This window comes from Monodelphis domestica, chromosome 7 (assembly GCF_027887165.1).
Source record: "Monodelphis domestica isolate mMonDom1 chromosome 7, mMonDom1.pri, whole genome shotgun sequence".
Lineage (NCBI taxonomy): Eukaryota > Metazoa > Chordata > Mammalia > Didelphimorphia > Didelphidae > Monodelphis > Monodelphis domestica.
Genome location: NC_077233.1, coordinates 115,785,908 through 115,798,292, shown reverse-complemented (window position 1 = coordinate 115,798,292; position 12,385 = coordinate 115,785,908). Strand labels below are relative to the sequence as shown.

Below are 12,385 nucleotides of genomic sequence, written 5' to 3'. Positions count from 1 at the left end.
CCTTTCTCCATCTCACTGACAAAGTCATTGTAAAAAAGAGACAATCTGCTTTGTTAAAAGAAACATCTGTTTTATGTTTCCTAATATGTTTTCCTTTTATAAAAGGCGACAACCATAATTGTCTATAAATTTACTAACTAAAACAAAGGAGAGCTAAATCCTTTTCTAATTACTGTCTAGCTTTGTTTTTTTCCACTTCAACTGCTTTTCAATTACAATTTATAATTAAATTGTCACACATTCCTAACTCATTACTCACTTTAATGACAGTGAACCAGTTTAAACTAGAGACACTTTCTTGGTGTTGCATTTTCTTTTCGACATGGGGCAGGAGGTGCTTTGCCATTCCCAAGAAATGGTGAATGAAACATTTCAATGTATATATTAAGAACCTACTGTGTGCTTGAGGATGCAAAGATGAATTTCTCATTTTTAAGAAATGTGAGAAATTTTTTGAGCGAGAAAAGTGATTTCTAAAGCACAGGAAGATATAAAGTCCTGGAGTTCACCTAATTGAATATATCCAGGGACATCACTGAACAGAATGCACTTTGTGTGTACCAATCTAAATCCCTTTTCAAATATCTGATAGGAAATTAAACCTGTTGGTTCTAAGACAAACTTCAGTAATGAAATAAAAACGCTAATTGAGCAGATGTTAAACAAAACATTTTCTGTGCAAACCACATGAAACTGTTCATTACCCAGCGGGGTATTGTTAATACAATTGACTCTCCAGAAAAGTGGTTTACACAAGCTTTGGTCTGAATTTGCTATTAAACTATATTAAAGAATAACCTATTTTTGTGTCTGGGTCTCCTTACTGGGGAAAATGCCATGAACACTGAATCCTCAAAGATGAGTAAACCAGTCTGGAAAAACATGAATATAATTCCCAACAACATCTGACCTTTGATTTAAAAAAAAAGAATTAATGAATCATCTTTGTTCTAGGTGAGTTTCCAACAACCTGGAAACATCAGAACACAACAATATGAAAGGCTCATGGGCAGCTCTGGAGATTTTTAAACAAATGGTTTTGCACATTTCTGAAAGTTTAAAAGATGTAGGTAATGGGGGAAAGCGACCTCAGCAAGACAGTATATGATAAACCCAAAGATCCCAGCTTTTGGGACAAAAATCCATTATTCAATAAAAACTGTTGGGAAAATTGGAGGACAGTGTGGGAGAGACTAGGAATAGATCAACACCTCACACCCTACACCAAGATAAATTCAAAATGGGTGAGTGACTTAAACATAAAGAAGGAAACCATAAGTAAATTGGGTAAACACAGAATAGTATACATGTCAGACCTTTGGGAGGGGAAAGGCTTTAAAACCAAGCAAGATATAGAAAGAATCACAAAATGTAAAATAAATAATTTTGACTACATCAAGTTAAAAAGTCTTTGTACAAATAAAACCAATGTAACTAAAATCAGAAGGGAAACAACAAATTGGGAAAAAATCTTCATAGAAACCTCTGACAAAGGTTTAATTACTCATATTTATAAAGAGCTAAATCAATTGTACAAAAAATCAAGCCATTCTCCAATTGATAAATGGGCAAGGGACATGGATAGGCAGTTCTCAGATAAAGAAATCAAAACTATTAACAAGCACATGAAGAAGTGTTCTAAATCTCTTATAATCAGAGAGATGCAAATAAAAACAACTCTGAGGTATCACCTTACACCTAGCAGATTGGCTAACATAACAGCAAAGGAAAGTAATGAATGCTGGAGGGGATGTGGCAAAGTAGGGACATTAATTCATTGCTGGTGGAGTTGTGAACTGATCCAACCATTCTGGAGGGCAATTTGAAACTATGCCCAAAGGGCGACAAAAGAATATCTACCCTTTGACCCAGCCATAGCACTGCTGGGTCTGTACCCCAAAGAGATAATGGACACAAAGACTTGTACAAAAATATTCATAGCTGCGCTCTTTGTGGTGGCCAAAAACTGGAAAACAAGGGGATGCCCATCAATTGGGGAATGGCTGAACAAACTGTGGTATATGTTGGTGATGGAGTACTATTGTGCTCAAAGGAATAATAAAGTGGAGGAGTTCCATGGAGACTGGAACAACCTCCAGGAAGTGATGCAGAGTGAGAGGAGCAGAACCAGGAGAACATTGTACACAGAGACTAATACACTGTGGTATAATCGAACGTAATGGACTTCTCCATAAATGGCGGTGTAATGTCCCTGAACAATTTGCAGGGATCTAGGAGGAAAAAAACACTATTCATAAGCAAAGGATAAACTATGGGAGTGGAAACACCGAGGAAAAGCAACTGCCTGACTACAGCGGTTGAGGGGACATGACAGAGGAGAGACTCTAAATGAACACTCTAATGCAAATACTATCAACAAAGCAATGGGTTCAAATCAAGACAACATCTAATGCCCAGTGGATTTACGAGTCGGCTATGGGGGGTGGGGGGAAGGAAAAGAAAATGATCGATGTCTTTAACGAATAATGCTTGGAAATGATCAAATAAAATATATTAAAAAAAAAAAGATGTAGGTAAGATGAAGATAAAATTCCTAGAATTCCATAGGTTTATCCAGGTCTAAGGCAATTTTCTGGGCCCAAAAAAACATTTTTTCATCATTTTTATCCCTGGAAAATATGTACTTTGGAAGTTTTAAGATGCCTCCATTTTCTTTAGAAGGTGTGAAAGGGACACGAATCAACTTCACAAGGACAACCATGAGAACAGCAGTATGACTGTGGATAGAGCTGAGAATCAGCAAGTCTTAAATTCAAGTCTTAATTCTTAAATTCAAGACTTAAATTGAAGATCCTACTCAGACACGTATTAGCTAAGTAAGTGTTTCTCTGCCCCAATTTCCTACTGGCCAAAATTGGGGCAAAAATAGCACCTGCTTCACTGGATTGTTGTAAATATTGAATCAGAAGACATAAATAAAGCATTTAGCCAACCTCAAAGCACTAAAAAAAAGTTTAGCTGGTATTGTTTATAGTGCTTGTAATTAATTACAAAGATCTCATAAGAACTTCCCATCTTCTCTTCATTCTACCTCGACATATTTCTATTTGCTTGAATGTTCTCTAAAGGGTGCAATAGCTTTAAATCTAAAATCATATGATTCCCTAAGCACCTAAGTGACTCAGTGGATATAATATTGAATCTGGAGTTGGGAAGAACTGAGTCCAAATCTTGCCTCAGATACTAGCTTTTGAAGCCTTGGGCAAGGCACTTAACCTCTGTCTGCCTCAGTTTCCTCATAATTTTGGAAAATGTAAACACTATAATGGATGGAAAAAAATGTTTGGAATACTCCCCTATAACAAATATACTCATTTACTTCTCCCTATTATATGACATCATCTTTTCTTTTATTTCCTTCTTCTCCAATGTCAGATACATTCTCAAATTCTCATTCACATCCTCAAATTTATAATTGAGGAAATGTTAGAATTTTTAATTTATATGATTATATGTAGTAGTGTAGTAGGTTATGTTATATAACACACACACACCCCCAATCCTTTGTAGGTTTGGGTCAGGGTTATAGAAGCCTTTTAGCTCCTAAAAGTCAATTTTCACCTCTGAACCATTAAATTTTTTTGAAGGGGTAATAATAGTACTTATTTCAAAGGACTGTTGTAAGGTTCAAATTAGATCATTATAAAGCCCTAAGCACAGTGCCTGACACATAATAAGTGCTATATAAATATTAGTTATTATTATTATCATTATTACTATTATTAGAAAACCTTTGCAAATCTTACAAAGCTATTTAGATGCTAGATATTATTGTCCCATGGCAAGATGATGTCTGACATTCCTTCTAGAACTATATAATCATTACTGAAATCTCAATACTATGGAATAAATTGTCAAAATATAAGATAACGTGACAGGTCAAGGAGCAAGCATATGACTTCTAAATGTCCAAAAGAACTAGAAATTGTCACCCAAGGGCGTGAAGCAAATGCAGTTGGTCTTCCTTCCATGTTTTCAGAGTTTCATCTAAAGCTCTTTGGCTGGCAAATTGGAACACAAATCTCAGAGCAGTACAAGCTCTCAGGAGATTTTGAGTATCTGATTGCTGCCACAGAAGGTCTGACTACACCCAAGGGTGTCCTCTCCAAGATGTGATTCTTTCTAAATTGGGCTAGAAACAGAATGTGATGGTTTAAAAAAAATGGGTCCATCACTAACCATCTGAGTTAAGGAGGAAAAAAAATTGAGCCACTTTTAATTTTGTCTGAGGCACTTCATTATCCTCCTCCTGTGTCATTTTAACAAACCTTTTAACAAAATCACAGCGTGCCCGCTACTGAAGCCAATGGATGGGATAAGAATATCTCAGTTTAGCAATAAGGTCCAAGCTCCCCACTCCTTCCAGCAGATTGACACATGGTTTTCAGTCCTATATATGTTTTTTCCCCCTCTCATTTGAGGGTAAATTTAAGTTTAAATGAGAGAAAAGATACCTGTGATGTTAGTGTTACATATAAAAAGGAGTAGTTGATGGAGCACCAGAGTTGAGTTCAAGCCCCAGGTCTTCCCCTTACTAGCCGTATGGCAATGGGCAAGTTTCTTCCCCTTGGACCCTCCAAACCCTCAGCTATGAAAGGGGAATAATATTACCTGCACTCACAAGGAGGTTGGGCACTTTAGTAAAGCACTGATGCTACAGAAAGTTTAGCACTTTATGGTTGTGTTCTATCATGCCCCACACTTGAAGGAAATCTGATTCACAGGAAGGAAAAGTTTAGGAATCATGACCATAAAGGTCATATAAATAAACTCCAACATTTTAAAGATTAGGAAACTGATACCCAGAGAAGTTTAGGGATTTTCCTAAGGTCACATGTATAAGTAAATAGCAGAGCCAGGAAAAGAAGTCTTTGACTACAAGTTTGATGTTCTCTCCCTGGCACCATTTTGAAAACCGGCAAGTAAAGGGGGTGATTCTCCATTTATCAAAAGCCTTGACCATAGGATGGTCCTAAATAGTAATAATAATTTGTTGCTTTTGTTCTGTTGTGTCTGACTCATCACGACCCCATTTGGGATTTTCTTGGCAAAGATACTGGAGTGGTTTGCCATTTCCAGCTCCAGCTCATTTTACAGATGAGGAAATTGAGACCAACAGCTAATGAGTGTCTGTAGGCAGATTTGAATTCAGATATTCCTGACTCCAGGTCCAGTGCTCTATCCACTGAGTCACTTAGCTGCCCTGCAGTAATAATAATAGCTAGCATTTGTGTAACACTTTAGGTTTTTGCAAAGTGCTTTTAAAATATTACCTCATTTTATCCCCATATTAACCCTGTGTTTACATGCTTTCAATATCCTCAATTTACAGATAAGGAAACTGATGCAGATAGATTAAATGACTTATCCAATGTCATACACGGTCAGTAAGTAAATGAGGCTAAATTTTACCTTTACCTTAAGGCTTCCTGACTTCAGGCTTGACACTTACGTATTCACTGTACCACAGTGTACTTAGTTGCCCCCTAGTAAGCCCCTCTAATGATGATGATGACGATGACAATGATGATGATGATTATGGCAGCTAACATTTATACAGTACTTACTATGTGTCAGGCACTAAGCTAAATACTTTACAATTACCTCATTTGATCCTCACAACCACCTTGGGAGGCAGATGCTATTAACTCTCCCCATTTTACAGATGAGGAAACAGAATCAAATAGATGTTAAGTGACTTATTCAAGTCACACAACTAGTAAGTATCTCAAATAAAATCTGAACTCAGATCTTTCTGACTTCAGGCCCAACACTATCTACCTAGTAAGCTACTCTATTTTAGCAAGATTTGACTTTTGAAAAGACAAATTTACATCTAGTTTTAGAACATATCTATAATTACAGACATGTCCTTCTTTCTCCCTTGCCTTCTTACTCTTCTTCCCCAATTTCTTGATCCCTTCTTCTTCCACCTAAAGCTAAGCATCCACAGACATCACTTTATTCCACTGGTGACATTCAAGACTAAATTGCAGATGTTTTTTAGAGTATTTATTTGTTCATTTTAAGGTGTTTCTGCTAGTGGACAAAGACAAAGACAAGCTAGTGGACAAAGGGTTAGGACTCAAGAGACAAATAAAAGACAGATGCATACATCCACCTGCATTCAGTATTATGAAATAGAGAACCCTTGGTATCACATACCTGTGGAGTGAGTTTCCCAACCCTCTGAGTTATTGGTTCATTTAGCACAACTTCCACTTTGCAGGCATCTTTTTCTTTGGGAATGGAAAACTGCAGGTCCTCCCTTGACAGGAAAGCAGAGTGGCCCTTCACCACCTTCAAGCCCTGGTTGACGCTGATGAAGGATGAGTTGGTACTTTGCAGGACAAGCAGCAGGCTGAGAAACACCCCACTGGATCCAAGCAGGTTCATGTTCTCAGGGGGTCACTAGCTTTCCTCCAGGAAACACTTACACCAAAGGTTTCTCTTTCTCCGGCAGGACCCTCAACATGTAATCCAAAGGACTAAGTTAGGAGAAGGATCCGGACAACACAAATGCAGATTGCTGCAGGGCCCCCCTTCTTGAAATCTGCAGAATGAGGCCTTTCAAGAAATCCTGGAGCTTTTTTAATAAAACTCGCTGATCAATCCTGACAACGCCAGAAAGATTAACGGGCTTTCTGAGTGCTTTTCTAATCCTGCAAAGAAGAGAACGGATAGGGGGAGAAGGTGAAAGAGCAAAAGAACAACATTGCTATTCAGGAGATCCAAGTGACAAAGAAATCTTTCAAACCTCTTCTCTCATTTCGGGTAAATTAAAAACAAATAAACTAACCTGACCTCTAAGCACATCTGAAAGGTGATGGGGCCAACTCATTATCCAGCTTGAGGGACTTGGGCTTCCTGTCTTTCTAAAAGCAATCTCAGTACTGATTGGGTGGTCCCATAGGAGAATTACTGCCTTTGACTTCAAGATAAATGGATATAACTTATCTCTCTAGCCCCTGGTAGTCTGGAGAATGTTCCTGAGCCCCAATCTTCTATTTCCTTGTTTGTCCTATGAAAAGATTACTAGGCAATTGCTTTACCAAGGGAGTAAGATTAGTTAGCCTTTGCATATTGCTTGAAAATTACCATCACAGAGAAGGAATATCTCAGAAAGGAGATGGGTTGTGGTATAGGAGAGCCTTAGACCTCCAATCAGGAAGAACCAAATCAAGAATTTTTTAAACTTTTTTTGGCAGTCCAGTGAAGTCAATAGACTCCTAATCAAAATAATGTCTTTAAATCCATAAAAATAAAATGCATAGGGATTACCAAGGAAATCAGCAATACCAGAAAACTGCTATCAGTGCTTTTTGTTTCTTTTGAACTTCTTTTGAAGTTTTATTTGAGCCCATTTCTCTTTTGAACTTCCCTATTTCTATCAAGGACAACACTTTCCTTTGAGATTCTGAGGTTCACTTCTTTAACTTCATCTCTGACTCCCCTCTTTCCCTATCTCTCATATCCAATCAGTTGCCAAGTATTATTAATTCTCCCACCAAAACAGCTTTCACATTCATCCCCTCCTTGCGGCTCACACAGACATCAACCTAACCCAAGCCTATGTTGTTTCTGACCTGTACTATGGCAGTAACTTCTATTTGGCCTCAGCCTCATGATTGTCTCCATTCCCAATCATCCTCCATACTGCCAATGTGGCAACTCTCAAAAGGAGATTCCTAAAATACAGGAATCACCTTGTCATTCCCCTCCTCAAATTAGAGTGGCCCCCTATTACCTTTAGATTCAAACAGGATTTTATCTTTGTCTAATCATTTTAAGTGATTATTTTATATAAGCTTTATCATATAAATGATTATTAATACAATAATATACTGTTATTTCCATAGGACAAGGGCTCAATCTATGATTTCATTGGCAAAGGGAACTTCTAGATGAAGAAAGTTCATCTATCAATCCAGATGGGCCCCTTCCCTGCAATTTAGAGTTTTTGAGAATTGATTAGATTAGTGGCATCAAATAGAAATAGGGGCCATTAACCATACATAAAGAACCCTGCTGGCCTTTGATTGACTTTGTTTTAAAATGCAATATTGTCTGAGTCTTATTGTATTTTTATTTATTTTGTTAAATATTTCCCAATTACATTTTAATCTGGTTCACTTCCTAGTCAGGAGGTGTGGGTCTAATGCAGCCTGTCCATTTGACATCTCTGGCTTAGCTCATTGAAAGGTTAAGTAACATGTCTAAGGTCACACAGGCAGAGTGCATCAGATGGGACCAAGTCACACTGTCTGCGAGGCAAACTCTCTATCTGCTACACTATGCTGTCAGATCTCACAGATGCTTTAAGTAGACATTTAATGAAACACAAAACCAAATTTATTTTTAGAGGCATGCTAAATTACATAAAAAGCAATATCATAATGACTAGCCCTACAGTCTCAAACAAATCCCTTTTCCCACTGGGTATAATTCCTTTCAAAAACATATAAATATATATATATATATGTATATATATGTGTGTGTGTGTGTGTATGTACATACACATATATATTTACTGTAAATAAAAAAATAAGTACATTAAATAGGGGCACATGATCAAAATTCTTTTATTAAAAGAGTAAGTGATCAAAACAATTGGGAGGCTATTGGTCTAAACCCTATTTCTCACTGTTCAGTCACATCTGACTCTTCGTGATGCTATTTTGGGGTTTTCTCAGCAAAGATACTGGAGTGGTTTCCCATTTCCTTCTCTAGTTCATTTTACAGATGAAGAAACTGAGACAAACAAGGTTAAGTGACTAGCCCAGGATCACATGACTAATAAGTATCTGAGGCCAGATTTTCATTCAGGAAGGGTAGTCTTCCTGATTCCAAACCCAGTACTCTGTTCACTGTACTAACTAGCTACCCCTTATTTCTTACAATATACCCTCAAATACCTAAAATTAATGTTGATGTTCAACCCTCTCCAAATCTTCTCTTTCTCCAATTCTTTTCAACCAGTCTTCTTCTGACATGATTATTACCAAGGAAAGAGCTTTGCAAGTCACCCAGGCTTTAAAGTTTACAAATTACTTTACATACATTCTCCTATTGCAATTCTCTTATTGCAACTTCACAACAATCCTATGATGTAGTTTTCGCAGGGACTATCATTTCTATTTTACAGAGGAAGTAACTAGTTCAACAAAATTAACTGGTTCAACCTTAGTCACATAGCTTATGAGCACCAGAAAATATTGGCCCACCATTTTTCCACACTTTAACTGCTCCAATTTGTAGCCTCTAACTAATATTATTGTGCCAATATACTCTACTAGGTCTCTCCAACTGAGAAGTAAAATAACGAGAACAAGCTAATATAATATAATATGCATTGGTGTTCAGTGGTTTCCATTATGTCCAACTCTTCATGACCCCATTTGGAGGGTTTTGTTTTGTTTTGTTTTGTTTTGTTTTGTTTTGTTTTTACAGAGATACTAGAGTGGTTTGCCATTTCCTTCTCCAGTTCATTTTACAAATCAGGCAACTGAGACAAACAAGGGTAAGTGATTTGAGTAGTGTCACCAAACTGCTAAGTGTCTGAGGCCACATTTGAATCAAGGAAGTAGAGTCCACTTAGCTGCCCCAATAATATATGTTCTAGGCTTTAAAATACGTAGAATGAACACAACTCAAAACTTTTCTACTCAATGAGAGTGACCAAGAGGGAAAAGTTATTCAACATAGAATATTATAGAGATTATTTCTTTCAAACTTAGATAGAAATGTTCCTTTATGTATAAAAATAGTTTATAAATACTGCTGTGGCTATGCCTAAATATAAAACTTACAGTAGATATGTAGATCTGTAGACCCTATAAACTAAAGTAGTTTCCCATATTTCACTGACTAAAGTAAGGTCTCTTTTTCAAAGAGGACAGGACTTGGGGTCATAAGACCAGGAGAGGAGACCTTCTTCACTTCTTAGAGGCATGATTTTGAGAAAGTCTCTTAACTTCTCTAAGTCTCAATTATCCCATCTTTAAAATGGAGAGAATCTACTGCCTTCCTCCTGTTAATGAAGATTGAGAAGTGACAAAATAGATCTGCAAAAAAGCAAGAGGCTTGGAACTTTGGGAACTGCCAGTCAACTGAGATGGAGTTTGAAGGAAGCAGCTGGGCAGCTTGAGCTATTTTGAACCTCACTTCTTCTCTGACTGTTGGGAAGAAGGTGGAAGCCAAGACTCTCTCTTGGTCAATGATTATTTATATGACTGAGTACTGAGAAGACTTTGGAGCTTAACTCAGAAGAAACTCTGTCAGCCTTCGCTGGCAACATCTCCCCTTAGAGAAAATTAACTTTATTTCCTGAATTGAACACATTGTGAAATTTCCAATCAACAGGAATATATAGGAAGTTAGGGAAACCTATTTTACTCTCTCCCCCTCCCTCTCCTTACCTCCTCTATGTAAAAGAATAACAGACCTCTGAGTTAAAGATTTGAGGGTGAGAGTTAGTTATTAAAAGAAATCTTTAACCTTACCATTTCTGAGAAGAGCATTCAAATCAGTTAAGAGGGGAACAGGAAGTGGTGAGGAGGGAGGAGTGCACCATCCAGATCCAATCTTTCCCTTAGGTTGCTTTCTGATGTTACTGCCCTATTACCATAAATCTCCTAATAGTGGAATCTATTACACTCCCACTCAAAAGACTTTTTTTAAAGAATGAGATGATATAAACAGTTTGAAGTTACAAATGCTATATAATTTTTTTAAACAGCACATTTCATATTTATTTGATTGTTTGTGTATTCTGACATCTTTGAAGCACTTGAGTTTCTATCTATGATTTAAACAACCAAAGCACTAATAAAGCTTTTGAATGGGTATATAATTTTTAATACTGTTTTAATGTAGCACCTGAAAAGAGGATAAAAATCAGTGTCTTTATGTACATTTGTCTTTACCATAAATGATCACAAAGCCTAAAATATTAATACGTGGGAAAAATCATCCCATTGTCACTACTGATTCATATGAAATGTGTAACATCCAAATCAATTGGCATTTGGTAAGCCTCTACTATATATAAGGCACTCCCATAGGTTTTCCTACCCTCAGGCAGCTTACTTGCATCATGGTAGCCCTAAGGGATCTGCAGTTCTTAGAATCATTCTCTTTTTATGGAGCCATCAAGTACCATGTTCACATGAATCTATATACATGATCAACGTTGGTTCTGCCAACCTCTCTCTAGCGAGCCTAGTTGCCATATCTTTGCTGAAGTGAATTGGCCTTCTGTGTGGTTGGAAATAAAGTCTGGCTCTCAAAGATCACAGGATCTCAGAGTTGGAAGGAACCTCCAGGGTTATCTTAGTCCAACTTATACCTGGGCAAGCATCTAAGTTCCCTAGGGAGGAAACTTATTCAAGAATGAGATTCTGATATTGTGTGTTTGTAAGTATATTTTCAGCATCTCCACCAATATCATACCTAATGTACATGGTTTTCTCCCTTTAGCCAATGACACAAAACATCTGTACTATGGGTATCAAAAAAAATTCAATCATAAATTGACTATAATCTGTCAACAGGCAAAGGCTTCCCAGGTACTGAATACATCTTCATTAAACTAAAAAGAATAGAATGTAAGCTCTTTAAGGAAAAGGATTGTTTTGTTTATTAATCTTTTGTCTCCCTGCCTAGCATACATGTTTACTTAATTAAATTGGAAAGTCTAATGGCCATGTTAATGATGCATCCATTTAGGCTTTCCAAATTCCATTCTCATATGAGGATGGATCATCTACATAATTAAGGTGAATATCTAACTACCTTAAGTAGAAATCAAAATATCCAGGTTTTTACAACCCTTCAAAATACAAAAATCTACATAAGTTCCATTTCAAATTAAGCCCTCATTAAAAGTTTATCTCTAAAGATTCCATATTCTTTTTTTTAATATAAACAATATGATGTTTCTCTCTTTTTGCTTCAGTAACCAATAAGTTTTTAGAATTAAGTCTAATACCTGATTGTATTTATCAGCTTACCTAAAGTTCCTGGGAACACTTATTTCCTCTACATCCATTTTAAAACATTCTATATCTGACTGGGTGATTTTGTATCTCTGTATTAGAAAATGAATTTAAAATCCTAATATATTTTTTTAAATGTGCTTTTTTTAAAGATGTTTTTGATAATATCTTAGAATGAGCCTCTTTAAAGAGGCCAAATATACCATTCTATATGAGAAATATAATTCCTAAAAACACATCCTTGAACAAAGAGGGAATAAAATACAATGCTAAAGAAATACTATGAAAATCTGCCAAACTCGAAAAAAAACATTATTATCATACAATCATAAATTTAGAACTGAAAGGGCCCTGGAGATTTTCTAATC

General features: G+C 36.6%; 1 protein-coding gene across 9 annotated transcripts in view; it reads right to left on the bottom strand.

Annotated features, from left to right (window-relative positions):
* Nucleotides 1-12,385, bottom strand: part of FREM1 (FRAS1 related extracellular matrix 1) — a 177,471-nt gene that overhangs the window by 140,745 nt on the left and 24,341 nt on the right. For all 9 annotated transcript variants that reach the window (XR_470440.3, XM_056805357.1, XM_056805356.1 and 6 more), the window contains exon 2: nt 6,187-6,683. Coding sequence is in view for 8 of the 9 variants with exons in the window: in XM_056805357.1 (XP_056661335.1) it covers nt 6,187-6,417 (231 nt within the window). In the remaining variant the exon portion in view is untranslated. The remainder of the gene's footprint in view (nt 1-6,186; nt 6,684-12,385) is intronic.